Genomic DNA, 17834 nt, shown 5'->3' with positions numbered 1-17834 from the left:
CAATTTATTGGCATATAATTGTTCATAGTATTCTCTTGTGGGGTTTTTTTTTTTGTATTTCTGTGGTATTGGTTTTTATTTCTCCTCTTTCATTTCTTTTTTTGTTTATTTGGTCCTCTCTCTTTTCTCCTTGGTGAGTGGTCAGAGGTTTGTCGATTTTGTTTATCCTTTCAAAAACCCAGCTCTTGGTTTTATTGATTTTTTTCTAATTTTTTTGAATCTCTATTTTATTTATTTCCTCTCTGATCTTTATTATTTCCTTCTTTATGCTGACTTTAGGTTTTGTTTGTTTTTCTAATTCTTTTAGGTGGTAGGTTAGGTTGTTTATTTGAGATTTTTCTTGCTTTATGAGGAAGGCCTGTGTTGCTGAGAACTTCCCTCTTAGGACTGCTTTTGCTGCATCCCATATGTTTCGTATGTTTGTGTTTTCATTGTCATTTGTCTCAAGGTATTTTTAAATTTCCTCTTTGATTTCATTGTTGACCCATTGGTTTTTAGTAGCATGTTGTTTAGTCTCCATGTAATCATTTTCTTCTCGTTTCTCTTTGTGTGGTTGATTTCTAGTTTCCTGTTGTTGTGGTCAGAAAAGATGCTTGAAATAATTTCTGTCCTCTTAAATTTGTTGAGGCTTTTTTTGGGAAGGGACACTGTTTTATATGAAGCAGCCAGGGAAGACCTTGTTGTTAACATAACATTTGAGCAGACATTTGAAGGATGAGAGAGGGACCAATGCAGTTATTCTGGAGAAATAGTGTTCCAGGCAGAGGGAACAGCAAGTAAAAAGCCCAAAGGGAGGAGCTTGCTTGCCTTTTTCAAGGAACACTGCAGACACCAGTATGGATGAAACAAAGTGTCAAGATCAGAAGCAGTGAGATCAGTTAGGAAGCTGATCTAGATGAGAGATGATAGTGGTTTAGATCAGAGAGGAGCAGTAGAAGAAATGGTTAAATTCTCGATATTATTTTTAAAGTATTGCTAGCAGAAATTATTGACAGATTCAATGGGGGTGTGAAGGAAAGAAGAAAGCCAAGTGTAATTCAAAGATTTTTGGCCTGAAACAATGGGAAAATGGAGTTGTCATTTAGTGAACTGGATACGACTGCTGAAAGAATAGAATTGAGGTGGAAGTTGTTTAGTTTTGGACAGTTTGAGTTTGACCTTCCTTTTAAAAATTCAAGTGTGGAGGCTATATTATCAGTGGATAGATAATTCTGAGTTTCTGAGGACAAATCTGGGTTAAAGATAAATCCCTGAGTTATTAACGTATAGATAGTAAGTCTGAGTGAGATCACTTAGGGAACAGAAATTTTGAAAAGAAGTACAGAGACTGAACCTAGGAATATTCCAAAGGAGTTTGGGAAGATAAGGAGGACCAGCAAGGTGACCTAATAAGGAAGAACAGTACAGTGTTGATCTCTTACTTAGCAATGTATCTTGGAGCTCTCTCCATTGTTAACATATATAGATTTACTAAATTTGTTTAATACAGGACAAAGTATTCCTTGGAATGGATGTACCATGTTCTGTTTTGCTTCTGCTATATTGATGGTATTTGTTTTCTCATTTTCTCCTCTAACTATAATTTTTGTTTTCTCTAGTTCTGTAATCTATCTGGATTATTTTTGTTTATGATTTGCAAAATGGTTCTAATTTTATATTTTTCTGAATGCTATTTATTGAATAATCCATGCTTTCACACATTGATAGGAAATGGCACCTTTCTCAGATAGTGCATTTTTAGGTTCTCTTCTTTTCCCTTAATCTGTTGGTTCCTGTGATAATACTATACTGTTAAAATTACTGTAGTTTATTTGAACCTTTGAAATCCAGTAGAGCAAGTCCCCCAAAGTTCTTATATTTCAGAATTTTCTTAGCTAACCTCATGCATTTTTCTCTTTTATATGAGTTTTACTTATTTATTTACTTTAAAAAGAGTGACCATTTTACTTCATTGGTCTGTGTAAGACATACAGATGCAATTTTATATTTTTTAGAGACCAGATATAGGGTTACTGAGTGAATTTCCCTAAAGAAGAGATTTCAGTCACGAAGGGCTCGCTGACTGCAGCTCATTTATTGTCTGGGCTCAGCAGTGGAAGCCAGGATATTCAGTGCACATATGGTGAACAATGCCAGATAGGAAAGTCGAACAATAAGGCTTTTGTTTCATATTTTGCTAGAGCTCTTTCTAATATTTCTAGTGTAGATGCGAAAAGGGTAGACCATCTTTTAGAAAAGGAGATAATTAATATTAAAAAAGCTTATTTAATATTAACAATTAGGAAGCATTTTAAAATTTGATGATGAAATATTTTATTTATCCAGAGATCTTGGCAAGAGGAAAATTGAAATGTTGATCACATCAACAATTTAATAAGGCTTAGGTAGAAAAGTTTACTTGAGTCTTTCATTTGGGATTAAAGTATGTGTGGTTTACAGTGCAAATTCATAGAAAAGTTGCAAAATGTTTTATGCTTAAAAAGAGTGATTTTTGAATTATCTCATTTTCTTTATAATGTTTAGATCATAATAAACATTGCTGACCAGATTTAAAGTAAAAGCTGATTTTGATAATTTGTGTGTCAAATGAGTTTTAGAATCAGATTGTAAAGTCCATTAAAAAAAACAAAAAGCCTGTTGGGATTTGTATTGACATGTATTGAACTTAAAGATCATTATGGGAATAAATTATGTCTTTGATATTTTTTTTTCTTTGTAACATAAATTATCTTTTCATTTATTTGGTTTTTGTTTCAGATATTTGTGTTAATCTTGCCCAGTTTTAGTTTGGTTTATTCCTAAGGATTTTGTTGGGGTTTTTTTTCTTCATATAAGAAATATTTATTGGGTGCCTGACACATGCTAGTCACTATTCTAGGGACCAGGGATACAAGATTGATCAAAACAAAGTCCCTGCCCTCATTAAGTTTATACTCTTATAGAAGGCATCAGGGAATACAAAAACAAATAAATAGATACATAATGTCAGGTTATAGACAGGAGAAAAACTAAATAGGGAGAGGAGGGTAAGATATGTGAAGAGTAAAGCAAAATCTCTCAAAAATCACTTTATATATTTTTCCCTATCTTTTTTTTCCTATCTTTCAATAATAGTCATTGTGGTTTTAAATAAGATAGTCTAAAACCCTCTATATACAAAGGTATAATGTAAGTTGAGATTATTAATTTAGGTGACAAAAATTTGTCTCTAACAGCATAATACCTGTTTATTTTTCCTAGATAAAATTATATGTCAGATTTCATTTAGGTCTAAAGAAATTTTAAAAGCGTGTATTTTCAAAGTAGAGTGAGGACATGTAGATAATCTTGATTCATCTATGTAATTCTGTTGATTCAGTTCAACAAAGTTCTGTAGTAGACAGTAGAGGATGTACGATAAGTGAGATACTCTCTTTCCTCTTAGGGAGCTCATGATGTAGTGAGGAATTCACAAGCAATTACATAGAACTTTCATGCATGTCTGAGAGTGATATATTCATGACCTGTAGATCTTAATCAACTACAGATATGAATTATTGAAAAGATGAATGAAAGAAGTAATGAGTGATGGATGTATAAACCAAATGCTATTAAGACTAGAAGAGAGAGTAATTTTTCATAACTAAGGGATAAAGGAAAGCTTTCGAAAAAAGGTGACATTTGGTCTTCATTTAGAAAGATGAACAAACAAATTAGGGCCAGATTATGAGAGCCATGAATGCTACACTGAGGTCTCAGAATATTATTCAGTGGAAAGCAAAGTATACTTTGTTCCATAAAAATATTTTTGAGTGTTTAATGCAAAGGAGTTGCATACATTCATTTACATTTCTGAAAAGTAGTAATTTTTCACATAATAGAAGATAGACTGGCATGGAACTAGATCAGAGACAGGGAGACTGGTTGGGGAGTAGTTATAAGAGTCCAAAGCAAGGATACTTTAGATAAGAACAGTAGGAGGAGACAACAATTTACCAGGCCTTTTCAGAGATAAAACCAACTAACATGGTAACCAATGGTAGGGAAATGTGGTAGGGTCGGGGTGAGGGTGGCGGTGAAGGCTAAAGATGATGGCAAGGTTTTAGGTTGGTTGACTACATAATGATATATCATTATGGGGGAAGATCAGATTCGTGGGCTTAGGAAATGAGTTTACTTTTGCATATTTTTCATTTTAGAAATGTTCAGCAAATAGTTTAAAATTCTTATGTCAAAATCCAGAAAGAAGTTCAGACTGAAATAATGTGGGAATTAAATGTAAAGGAGTAGATGTAATTGCCCAGAAACTGGAGTGAGGCACCTACAAGCCAAGGATTGCCAGCAACCACCAGAAGCTAGGAAGAGGCAAGCAGAGATTCTTTCCTAGAGCATTCGGAGTGAGCATGATCCAACTGATACCTTGATTTCAGACCTCTAGCCTCCAGAACCATGAGAGAATACAGCTACCCAGTGTGTGGCCATTTGTTATGGCAGCCCTCGGAAAGTATTACAGGGATCATCAGTACATATTGAGATATGGACAAGATTGTCTAGGGAAAGAGTATAGATAGGGCAAGAGTTCAGACTAATTTTAGGCAATTTGATAGACTTACTATGCCCAAATTTTACTTTAAAAAGCAGTAAGACCAGGCAAATGTGATACTTGGTTACCATACAAAATTTTTAGTACCCATTACATTCTACCTAGCCGCTTCATACTTTTGTTTACCAGATGAAGGCATGTGAGTTTATGAGCCTTTATTCAAAGAAGTATAAAAGGGGCTTGGGGAGTGAGAGGATTAAGCCTTAAGAACATTTAATAGACAGAAAATAATGAGCTATCAAGGGGCTATGAAGAGCATTAGGCCACAAATAAGAGAGAATGATACCATGGAAGCCAGATGAAGAGAATGTTTTAAGGAGGGAGTATCAGAAGCTCTTGAAACTCTAGAGTAAGAAAAATACCCGTTGGGTTTGGTCTCAGATGCTGGTGATGATGGAAACAAGAGCTGTTTGAGTGGCCTATGTAGATCTTTTCAGAAAGATACTGTTACTCTTAATATAGAGGAAGGACAAGAAGACAAAAAGAAAGGGAAAAAGAATTTTTTAGTAGGTATTACATTTACCCATTCAAGAACTAATGAAGATTGAAAACGAAAAGGAGATATAATTAAGAAGATACGTATATAAGAACTTGGAGATTAAAGGAGAGAAGAATAAAAGATTGTTCTAAAATTCAAACTTGTTTAATTAAGTGGATAATATTATTAACACAAGAAGGAAGAACTAGTAGAATATCTACATTTACAACAGTAATGCATTTCTAAAGCCAGCAAAGACTAAGAAACTGGGCATATATGCAGAGAAAACCATAATTCAAAAAGACACATGCACCCCAATTTCATTGAAGCAGTATTTACAGTAGCCAGGTTATGGAAGCAATTTAAATGCCCATCGACAGACAAATGGATAAAGAAGATGTGGTACATATATGCAATGGAACATTACTCAGCCATAAAAAGGAATGAAATTGGATCATTTGTAGAGACGTGGATGGATCTAGACACTGTCATACAGAGTGAAGTAAGTCAGAAAGAGAAAAACAAATATTGTATATTAACGCATATATGTGGAATCTAGAAAAATGATACAGATGAACCCATTTTCAAGGCAGAAATAGAGACAGATGTAGAGAATAAACGAATGGATATCAAGGGGGGAATGCCGGGCGGATGGGTGGTGGGATGAATTGGGAGATTGGGATTGACATATATACACTAATATGTATAAAATAGATAACCAATAAAAACAAATTGTATCTCATGTAAAAAAAAAAAAAGACTAAGAAATGAAATAGAAGAAAAAAACAGGAGGCTTCATCTACTCTAAAATTATCATTTAAAGATAGCATGAAAGTGCTCCTAAAGGAAAGCAACTTGATTCACTGATAAGGAAGTTTAATGCCCAGTTTGACTAGATTTGAATATAAGTATATGGACACAGTTAAATAGGAGACCGAGACTTAACAATAGAAATGATGAACACAGTGACTTTGATTCGGGATGTAGAAGGGAGCCTCGTTCTTCACTGCAGTCTGAATGAAGCTGGTGAAATAGATTATAAAGATTATATTGAATCAGTATATGAAAGGCTTTGTTGGACTTTGAGGGTGTCTGTGTATCAGTTTTTTGCACTTGTTCCCTTACAAATTGAACAGAGCTGTGAGGCTACCGTGACCTCAGTCAAAGAGGAAACTGTGATGCAGACTCAGAAAACTTCAAGGTGATGACACAATCACTGGGTGTCCAGAGAAGTGAGTCTCTAATGTGGTTTCACATAGCCCTGAGCCAAGGCTGGCAATTGCTATAAACTGCCCTAGGCCCTTAAAGTTCATGGGTGTTTTGGATAGAGATTTGGGGAGCCATGTGCATGGAGTAAGACTGCCCTTCAGCTGTCCTTCACGCTGTTATGTAGGGTTGAAGGGGGAACTTTCTTACACACAGGTTAAGGGTACCCTTCTGTAGGCCTTCATTGTGGTGGCAGAGAGAAGTTTTATGAGCCCTAAGGAAGACAGTAACCCTTCTCCCCACCTCGTCACCTTCATCAACACAAGTTAGGGAACATGCTTGCCATCTTTCAGCCTCCATTTCTCCAGTGACAGCCCTGTGTGCTCAGTGTGTGACTGCTCCCCTGCTGGCTTCCACGCTATATCATCTGAAATCAAGAGGAATGCCAGGAGGCCTGTGTATCCCTGTTTGCATCTTCCCTTTATCAACTGTCAAGCCCAGAACTCTGTATTCGCCTGAAAGATTCCCTCCTCCGCCCCTACCACAACACTCACAGCTTCACCACTATCTCTCTAGGGATGGGAAAGACCAATCCCATCGTGCCTTTGATCCCCATTCATGTCAGCCCTCACCAGAAACCCTGGCCTCACGATTCAGTCCTGATTTCTGGGATTCTCATCAAATGTATCTCTATATGTCCTTTGTTCTGACTAGTCTTCTACCTCTCCTCAATTCCAAAATTTTCTGGAATTTGGTCATTCATTACTAAAAGTGTCTTTATCTGCAGCCTGTTCTCTGAAAATGCGTTTACTGTCTAATCAAAACTTAGCTCTTTCCTGAGGAAGCATACTTCCCATCCTCATGGAGCAGTGCATTTTTCTGTCTCAGTTCCCTTGTATGAGGTAATTAACCTCTGTATTGCTACTTCAAGACTGTATGTATCATCGACTGCTGTTTCAGAAATCACCACAAAACTGAATGGCTTAGAGGCAGAATAAATTTTATTATCTCTTACAGTTTCTATAGGTCAACAATTTGTGAGTAACTTTGGCATGGATTTCTTAGATTTTTTTTTTTTCTGGAAATAATATACCCCTTCCATTGTAATATATTTTCCAGAAATACTCTTCCCATTTCAATGTAATGTTAAGTTGTAATTTTTCTCAGTCAGTTTTTGTAGATTATTATTGGCAGAGGAAATTTCTACCTGTTTTCAGGCAAGTAGACCTGCTTTTTTCCTGGCAACATAAGGTGAATTGCAGAGCAATGATGGTGCACTAATTATACTTTTCATTACAAATCCATTGCTGTTTCTTAAGTGGGATTCTTTTCGTGTTCTGTAGTAAGTTTACTTTCATCTCTTCTTTTCCCCTATTAGAAGTTTATTTTGTAGGTATTTGGTTGGGATATTAGAAGTTGAGAAATTGCTGGCTAATCATTTTAAATGGTAAAATATTCTGGTATTATGTTTTTGGAGATTAACTGTATCCTGTTGGAAGCACTTTGTTTGTTTGTTTTTCATTGTCTTCCCCTAATATTTGCATGGCTTGCTTCCTCGTTTAAGTCTCTGCTCAAATATCACATCCTCAGAGAAGACTTCTGTATTAATTAGGACGGAACGATTCAACTAGTGTGCAGTGGATGCTATACGGGAGTTCCCGGGATACTGCTTCCTTCATCCCATGGGTTTTGCCTCAACACAGTTATCTGTTTATTCCACTGTGATGTACAAAATTTGCCATATTCCCAGAGGGCTTAGCTACAAAAAAAGTTTGGGAAGCATTAAATTAAGATAAAGATTTAGGTGCAGAATGGGTCAGATGGATATTTCTGTTTCAGTCCAGAGGTAGACAGAGTTAGTAAGGGAGCTCTGCACCAAAAAGCCTTCCAAGAACCCAGAATCCTTCTATTTTGTTGCTCCACCGTCTGCTTGCCAACATGAACACATTCCAGACAGGGGAGGGATGAAGTGGGGTGGAAAGTGTGGGGGAAAGATCATGCCCCCCCCCCACTCCTCTTTGAGCATTTGCACACATCATTTCTGCCCACATCCAGTTAGCCAAAACTTGCCCTCTAGCTATCCTAGTGACTGCATGGGAGTCTGGGAATTGCAGTCTTTAACCTGAGCAGCTGAATAGCCAGGTAAAAATTGAGTGCTGTTACTACAAGGAAGGAGGAGAGAACAGATGGGGAAAGGGAAAGAACTAGCTGTTTTATTGGTTAGCACTTTTCCTAACACTCTCAATAAAAGACCACAACCCCATTTCTCTAGCCCCTTACCCTTTACAGTAAAGTTTAGATATTTCTTTCTTCAGTTGCAAGAAAAAAATTGAAGTACTTAGAGTAACCCTTTGATCTAGCAATAATCATGTTTCAGTTAAATCATAAAGCCTTCAGTAAAACTCAAACCGCTGTTTCAAGGCATCTTGGAAATTGACAGAGGAAGTAGTCCAGGGTCCCTAGTTACTGGGTAGGCTTCAAGGGCTCCACGATTCCTGGGCACTTGTAAAGTGAAATTGTTTATATAGCCTGGTGGTTAAGAGCATGGCCCCTGGTGTCAGACTGCCTGGGTTTAAATTCCAGCTCTGCCATGTGCTAGATTTGCAACTTAGGCAGTTTTCTTAACCTCCCCGTGCTCACTTTCTCTATCTGAAACATGAGAATAATAGTATACCTATTTCACAGAATTGCTGTGGGGACTAGTTAATGCACTTAAAGCTAGTTATTACACACTACCAAGTGTAAAATAGATAGCTAGTGGGAAGCAGCCGCATAGCACAGGGAGATCAGCTTGGTGCTTTGTGATCACCTAGAGGGGTGGGATAGGGAGGGTGGGAGGGAGGGAGATGCAAGAGGGAAGAGATATAGGGACATATGTATATGTATAACTGATTCACTTTGTTATAAAGCAGAAACTGACACACCATTGTAAAGCAATTATACTCCAATGAAGATGTTAAAAAAAAAAAAAGCTTGTTATTACATTTAAAGCACTTACAATAGTGCCTAACAATATTAAGTGCTGTATAAATACTAACATTATTATTATTTGTATTCCTGGGGCAGGGTCAGTATCTTCCATCTGAGTATCAATAACGTCTATTGTAAATCTTACTTTAATACCTGAAAGAAATCACTATCACAGGCTTATGATCTGCATGAAATTTAAATTTTCTCTATTTTAATAAAAAAATCATTTGACCTTTCATAACACAGAAGTTTATTTAGTGGAATCTACCTCAACAGTATTTTCTTTTAAAGCTTTTTCTTGTTTTCTAGTTCTCTTTTACTTAACCTAATAGAAAATTTATATTCATCTCAGTTTTCTTTTAATTGCCACAGTTTTGATAGGCTTAAGCTTTTCTAGACTTTAATTTAAAATAGAAATTTTTTTTTTCCTTTTGAGAAACCCTGTGCAGTTAATAGTTGTACATAAGGGGCTTACACATCCTCAAGTTGCACGTGTAACTCTGTTAGTGAGTTGGGCAGCAGATACCTGTGATTAAGCAGAAAATGTTGATTTTTTTGTTGTTACTCGAACCATAAATGCAGTTGAGACAAACTGAATCACAGTTGAAAATCTTACAGCCTGTCAATGTAGTGAAAAAATAAGAGCCTATACAGCTGTTCATTTTCTGGAAAGTGAACATCGTGGCTGGAAAAAAAATTGGTGCTTCAGCATTGTTAGGAATTAATTAATATTGTTCTATAATAAATTGCCAAATGTCACATTTAATAAACCGTTTTATTAGAAAGTCAGGTCAGCAGTAAATGCCCAGTAGTATCTCATTACTTATCTTCTGTAGTTACACTGAACATGCAAAGTATTTCCATTTTAAATTGCTTTTGCTAAATATTTGAGAAATAATTTTGGCAAATTGGTTGGTATCAGACCTGGAGCTTAAATACAAAACAGCTGTTGTTGAGAAAATATCATTTTCATAACATTAGTATGCTTTTAATTAACATACTGGAATGAACTGTTAAACATTACCACTTACATGTTTAACTACTGTTTGACTTTCAAATGACTGATTTGCTTTCTCAATAGATTATTTACTTTAACTAAAAGAGGAAGAATCTTATTTAAATAATCCATATTTTTCTTCCATCTGCAGAATGTACCCAAGAAAAGTGGGGATTTCCAATGTGCCGCTATTTAAAGGAAGAGAGATGGTGCTGTGGCCGGAATGCCAGAATGTCAGCATGTTTGGTATGACTCTATTTTTTCCTGGACTTAGAGCTTTATCCAGATGTTGCAGAATTTTATTTATTGATTTTTGGCTTCATTAAATGCCAGATTTTGCAGTGTCATTATTAATGTTTTTGTGCATTGCAAATTATGAGGAAAAAAATGGCTTACCCTTCCAACATTACTCACTCTGCATGCAGTGTGGTAACAATGTGTAATTATACTATAATTCTACATTATAGTACTTAATTTCTTACATATAATTACTTTAATTATCATATAAAATGTACCAACAACCAAGTCTTAAACACAGAATTACTTTAGTGCTTTATCCACAGCTCTGTGATATGTTTGTATTTGTTTGTAGCAGATCATTTGGTCTCCTAATTTTTTATGAAGTGGGAAAAATATTAAGCTACCTGGGATATGAAGTAACTATCTGTTTAAGTGAAATCTTTATTTAGCTCATGTCCTTAGACCTAGAACACTTTAGCCCACAGTCTTCTCTGTTTGTGGTGTTATGTTGGTTTAAAAAGGAACAGATGCCAGTTAAGTGGTATAAATGGACTTTGTCATCATAAATTTAAAATATAGCTTTTAAAATAATGTGTTTAATGTCCAATCCCAAGATAAATTAACTATTTTATGGTCATTATCTCAATATTTTTTATATTGCCAGTAACACAGCAATATAAAGAAGTGTTCCAGTGTTCTGGGTCACATATCTGAGAATTAACTTCGAAATCTTATTTATGCTTAAATAATGATTTCCTTTTGTGAGTCCTCTTAAAATACTTTCCTGGGAATTTGTCTTTCTTTTATTACATTTGTAAATGATACTCATTTAGGGTCTTGTTAGAATGGGAGGTCATTCTTGGAATGACTTGGTTCCCAGAATGCTGGCAGCTTACACCCTCTAGGCAAGAAATTGAAATAGTCTTTTATAGGGAATCTGATTAGCCTAAGAGAAAAAACTGAAGATATTGGCATTAGGGATTTCACAATGAAATAGGACCTTTGTGGTGAGACCCACAATTAAAAGTCCTCACTCATAAGCACAGCACTTCTAATCAAGTTTATGATTACCGCATTTTAATTATCAAAAAGCCAAGAATCATTAGTTGTCTAAGAAAGTCTAACATGAAAGAAAAGAGATCAGATAAACAAATAGAAAAGTAGCAACTTGGAGGAAACGGATACTATCCAAAGTAAAATAAAATAACTATTAGTATCCCTTAGAAAGATAAAATGATATAATATATCCACAAAATAAAAATGTTTGCTATAAAAATAAACGTTCAACAAACCAAAAAGAAGAGTTTTTGAAAAATAAATTCCAAAATGTAAAATTTGTCAACTGTGCCGCACTTAAGAACTTTGCCTGACCAATGTCAGCTTCTCATGGAATGCCCCTCTCCTTAACTCTATCCCTGTCTTTGCTCACCTTGACTTCTTTTTTTGATGCTAGAGTAATCTAGGAAAGTCTAAGGAACATGTTTCTTTTGGTGCGTCTTGTTTTATTGCCTTTTGCTCCATAACTGACCTTTTCTACAAATATTCAAAGCTTAAGTGGTTGAGAGAGACACAGAGAGAGAGAGAGAGAAGTATACCTTTCTGGTGACACTTTGAGATAAATTGTTAAGGGTACTAACCAGAGGGGAAAAATTAATTACATTAGTGCAATCTTGTCAGCATACTTTTAGCCTGATAAAACTGTAAAATATTTTAGATTAGTATGAAATGAACACTTGGTATATTTATTGGCCAAGAAAAATTATTAATGTTTGTAAGAAACTGCTTATCACCTACCTGATTACCTTTTATTATGTAATCAGAATTTATCATTGGTATTTCTAAAACAAACATCAGCAACACGTACCAAAAGTGGTCCTGTGTTATATGATATTTTTATTGATGCTAAATCATTTATTATTAAAAACTTTTGTTTCTTTATTATTGATAGTTCGGCCTTTTAGCAAAGCAAGTAACACAAAAATTTAATCTGAAATGAACACAACCAGTACTGTAAATGAAAACTCAGTGTTTTCGTCAATAACATACTTGTTCTGGGCCTGTTGCTACTTAATTTAATATAAAAATTATATAATAACTATCTTCTGTATTCATAACACTCTGGTTCTAGATGTTCATGAAGGTATCCTTGAAGTCAATGGAAAAATTACACTGTTTTTCTTCAAACAATTTCTTTAAAGCAAGCTTTTATACCATGAACTCATTTTCCCACTAACTCTTCATGGTGTGAGCGCATGAGAAGTAAACCGGAGTTCAGAAAACAAGTTTTTAGTTCCTGTTCACCTGCTAACTAGCTGTGCAGCTTGTGGCAAGACCCTGCCATTGTCAGTGACCTTGTGCATATGAGAAAATTGCACTTGGGATAATCTGCACATTTTCTTTCAGTTTTAAAAGTACATGATTCAGCTGTATCTGAAAAGTATTATTTATGAAGACATAGCCATCTGAAACAAATATGAGTACTTTAAATTTGAGTAGGAAGTATATGCACTGTTACATTTTACTGTTTTTCTTTATGTTTGAAATATTTTCTAACGAAAACTTTAAAAATAAAATTTTAACTAAAATGTTATATCTAATTTAGTTATAAAGCAACATAAGTGTAGAAATGCATGTCTAAAAAATTGAAAGTTTCAGAAGGCCCTATTCCATTTTTAAATTATAACAAATCCTTTCATGTATGTTAGATTATGAGTATTTATGAGAAATATTGGGAAAATTTTATAAAACTTTTTTTATAAAAGTGTTTTGAATTTTAAATAAATATCAATGTAAAACCAGCTACATATAAAATTGTAGAAATATATATTACTTTCTCTTATGGCGACTTGATCATATGTGAATTTGATTTGAATTTGACCATGCAGACCAAAAATATATGTACTTTTCTAAACTAAGATTTCAACTATAATCAGTTCAATATAATCTTGTTTAATAAAAGATGAAATTATACTTTTATAAAAAATTGGAAGAAAATAAGTTAAAAAGTAGTACGTATATAAATATGTTTATATATGTCTATACATAATAATAGTTTTGAATTTGATTGTTTTAGCTGCAATAAAAGTGAGCCAAGAATATGTCATTTTATTTCTTTCCTGTTTTCTAATTCCTTCTAAAATTCAAGGAGTGTATACAGTTGGGGTGTGTATGTGTTTGTCTGCGTGGCACACATCCATATATCAGCCCTAAATTATACAAGTGTACCAGTTAACGTTCCTTAATGATATTAACACTTTTAAGTGTATAAACTTATATGTTATCATTTAATTAATCTTTTTAAATGTCACTTTCACAAGCCCTTATACAGTGTGTTTATAAGTCTTATAAGGCAAGACTAAATATCTCAGCTGTCTTTGTCTTATTTTTTTCTCCTTAAAGGCACTGGAGCGTGTTGCAGTCGGCCAAGGGGTAAGTGAGCGTGTTTACTCTAGTCCAACTGATGAACGTGATAGTTTTTCTCAAAGTATTCTTCATACTTGACCTGCTGATGAACCTAAAACCTGATGGATTTTTATAAATATCACCTCTTCTTGTCACCTATTCATATTCAAACTTATACATTTTCTGTAAGTTTACTTTAAAAGAGAAGTGAATTCTCAGGAAAAGTAAATTGAACTTTTAGGAAAACTTCCACGTTATACTCTTGTACTAATGTCTCATTTCTTCATACTATATTAAACAGTCTATAAATATTTCTAAAGAATGTTATTGCTGACTGTCAGGCTTTTATGGGCTTAGTTCAAGCAAAGATAAACAAGGTATAGCATTCAATTTATTTTTTAACTATAGTCCAAACCACACATTTTAGTTGGTTGTTTTTTAACTTTCTTCTTTATTGACTTCATTAGTCATTAGTTAGTTGCAACAACCAAATGGGTTTTTACATATAAACAGATGTTAAATGTATCCTTCACATATTCATGTAATTGCCTTTTCCTCTACCTTAAGATTTATGAAACGTATTAGGAATTTTAAAGTATTTTTTTAAGAGTTCCTTTTAAATTTTTCACAAAAGTTTTCTTATTGGACCTAAATTTTAGAAATTTCTCTTTTGCTTATTTTCAGGGAGGATTAATATGTCAATTTGAATTTTTAAAAATAATAGTAGCATAATAGTAGCAACAAGTATCATTTACTGAGTGCTTTCTTTGGGCCAGACACAATGCTAAGAACTTTGTGTGGTTTTTTAAAAAATACTCATTATACCTATCTGAAAATTGATAAAAACTGATTTTTTAAAGGCATTAGAGCATATTGTTTAAGTGTGTGAACTTTAGTCTCAGACTGCTGGTTTGCATCAGCAGTGTGCTGGTCTTCATCAGTTACTGGCTTCGTGATCAGAGACACATCATGATTTCTCCATAGCTTAATTTCTTTATCTTTAAAATACAAATAATAGTACTACTAAAAAAATAAGAGTAACAATAATACCTTCCTCATAGAGTTTTTGTGAGGATTAAATGAGTGAAAGATGTAAAATGCTTAAAACAATGTCTATCACGTAGTACGTGTTCGATAAATATCAACTGTTGTTACTGTTACAGGTGGTTAATAATTATGATCATGAAAATAATACCTAAGTTTAACACAGAGCTTACCAAAGTACTGTTCAAAGTTTTCTTCATCAATTAAAGTGCTGCATACATGGCCTGTGAGATCAGGACTGTTATCCCACGATACACATGAGGAAACTGTTAAGTAGTGAACACTGAGATTTGAGTCTCTGACTCTGGAGCCCTAGCTCTTAACTATAGTACAGATCAAAATAGTGGTTCCTTAGGGGTCTGGAAGAGGAAAGAGCCTTAATCATAACAGTGCCCCAATGCATTTGTGCTCTGTTTTTCAATTTCCCAAGGGCTTGTTCATGTTTACAGTCAATCTTATGAGTTGGGTATTCCCCAAACTTACATGAGAACGTGATATACAGCAGAAGTTTAGTAGTGCATTCTAGCTCAGTTAATTGCAGAGTTCTTTCAGCTTAGTGCCCTTTCCACTAGACCTGTAAAATACATGTCTAATATACACACACACACACACACACACACACACACACACACACACACATATATATACACACACTTTAAGGGTGTACTCTTTCTGTTCCGCCCCATTTTAAAATGCATTAAACTGTTAAGTTGATTTATCACTTGTGAAGGAAAGAAAGTAAACTCTGAGCCACATCTAGCTTATTCCTGGAGTAGTCAGGCACAGGCTGCTCAGGAGATGTTGACTTCCTTCCCACTTACCCCCATCTGTATTTATCAGGATGGATAGTCCTAGTTATTCCAGGAATGCACATTCGAAGGCACTTCATAACTCTCCTTTCTCTTAGGAAACAACTGTAAAGCTCTTATTTACTCAGGGTAACTTGGGAATGATGATTTATTCTATCCTGTTTGTGTTCCTCTGTGCATTCCATTTTTGTATGTTCTCTTGCTTAAAATACATTTCTTGGTCTCTTTTGGTGGCCTTTCTACAATCAGTTTTTAATAACAATATAAATATACATTTATTTCTAAATTATTTGGATACCATTTTACATAATTTTTCTAAAAGGCATGGGAAAGGAGAGCTTTATTTTTAAGAGTTTCTTTGCTTTCCTAAATGAAAGTATATAATAAAAAAATTAATGACACCCTATCCCTGCCAAAGTGTCAGAGAGGCAAAATAGCATCATGGCTTGGTACTACTGGGACATCAGAGCTAGGCTTCTTCAGTTCAAATAACAGCTCAACTATTTTTAGAAGTTTCATATAAAATTTACATAAAAATGAAATTCCTCACAGGGAGATCAGCTCAGTGCTTTGTGACCACCTAGAGGGGTGGGATAGGGAGGATGGGAGGGAGATGCAAGAGGGAAGAGATATGGGGACATATGTACATGTATAACTGATTCACTTTGTTATAAAGCAGAAACTAACACACCATTGTAAAGCAATTATACTCCAATAAAGATGTTAAAAATAAATAAATAAATAAATAAATAAAAATGAAGTTCCTACCTATTTTAGCTAATCAACTAAAAGGTTAAGAACTTTGTAAGCCATTTATAATACTAATATTTCACTTCATGTAATAATTTATTTCCCAAAATGCCTTGAATTTCAGTAGAACAGTATAAGAGTAGGTGTTAATATATGAAAAGGGATTTCAGCATTTTTGTGAGAGAACTGAAAGGATTTGGGGAAAGTGGGGAGCAGATGATAAAGTAGAGATTTGGGGTACTGAAGAAAAACATTACTCAAGATGAAAAAACATCAAATGGAAAATATATCCAGAGAGAGGAAATTCTTAATGAAATGTTTGGAGAAATGTTCAGGAAAGGGAAGTTTAGAAACAGACAGATTTTGTCTCAAGTCAAGAAGTTGTATTTGGAAAGAGATTTTACGTAAGGAGTGTGCCTTTTGAAGGTTATAAATTTTAGTGTGGGCGCTCAAGTATGTATTTGTGTCTGCTTTCAGTGAATTATTTTAGGAGTTGAGTTGGGGACTGTGGTATCCCTAACACCATTTCCTACTGGAATCACCCTCCTCACTGTTGTCAACATCCAGAGAGGATATAACTTGTGTTGTTCAAAGTTCTCTGTCAAGACCCTACAAGTCAGACATTCTCCAGTGACTTAAGAAGGCAATGCCGTCGGGTGAAGACCCAAGAAATAATGGTTGACCCTCGACTCCCAACTTGTGGTTTTTTGTAGTCTCAGCACCTGGGGCCCATAGTGTAGGAACTTGATGTTAGATGGGGGAAAGGGACAGTAGAGTAGGTTTTCTGCCTGAGCTCACAGGCAAAATTTTATTTTCTGTTAAACTCCACCTGAATCCAGATGTGTTCTCATTGAAAACAAATGAAGATAACAATTTGGGGCTCAGAAGGAGAATAGAAGTTACAAAAGGATAACTCAGTGAAGTACACATTCCACTGAACTCTATCTTTAAAACTTTACCCATGGTTGGAGTTTTTAGTTTTTAACTTACTTGACTTCTCAAAAGCATTCAATATTGCCAACCTCCCTCCATACTTGCTCATTTTCCTCTTTTTTTTTCAATAATAACTTTGCATGGAAACAAGGTGGTTGTTGCTGATATCTCTGTTGGATGGGGACGTGGATGGAGTTTTGGCAACTTTTTGTACTTTCTTAGTTTAAGGGTACCTCTTACATTGCTACAGTGAAGCACTCTTTCTTTTATGTATAGTACTTTTTAACCTTCTACTTTGAAACTCTTACGCGTCATTAGGGACCTTCTCGTCAGCCATTCCTTCTTTCCTACCTTTGCACCTTCATGGACACTTCCCACCTCTTTTTCCCCAGGAAATGAAGTCCTGCTGAGACTTCAGTCTCT

General features: G+C 34.8%; 1 protein-coding gene across 10 annotated transcripts in view; it reads left to right on the top strand.

Annotated features, from left to right (window-relative positions):
• METTL25 (methyltransferase like 25) overlaps positions 1-17834 on the top strand; it is a gene marked incomplete at its 5' end in the record, with an annotated part of 171468 nt that overhangs the window by 53253 nt on the left and 100381 nt on the right. For all 10 annotated transcript variants that reach the window (XM_082418980.1, XM_082418979.1, XM_082418982.1 and 7 more), the window contains 2 exons: positions 10385-10479; positions 13873-13902. In XM_082418980.1, coding sequence (XP_082275106.1) covers positions 10385-10479; positions 13873-13902 — 125 coding nt within the window. The remainder of the gene's footprint in view (positions 1-10384; positions 10480-13872; positions 13903-17834) is intronic.

The sequence above is a fragment of the Balaenoptera physalus genome (assembly GCF_965194825.1).
Source record: "Balaenoptera physalus genome assembly, chromosome: 13".
Lineage (NCBI taxonomy): Eukaryota > Metazoa > Chordata > Mammalia > Artiodactyla > Balaenopteridae > Balaenoptera > Balaenoptera physalus.
The sequence above is the reverse complement of the archived record's forward strand: the minus strand, read 5'-3'. Positions and strand labels throughout refer to the sequence as shown.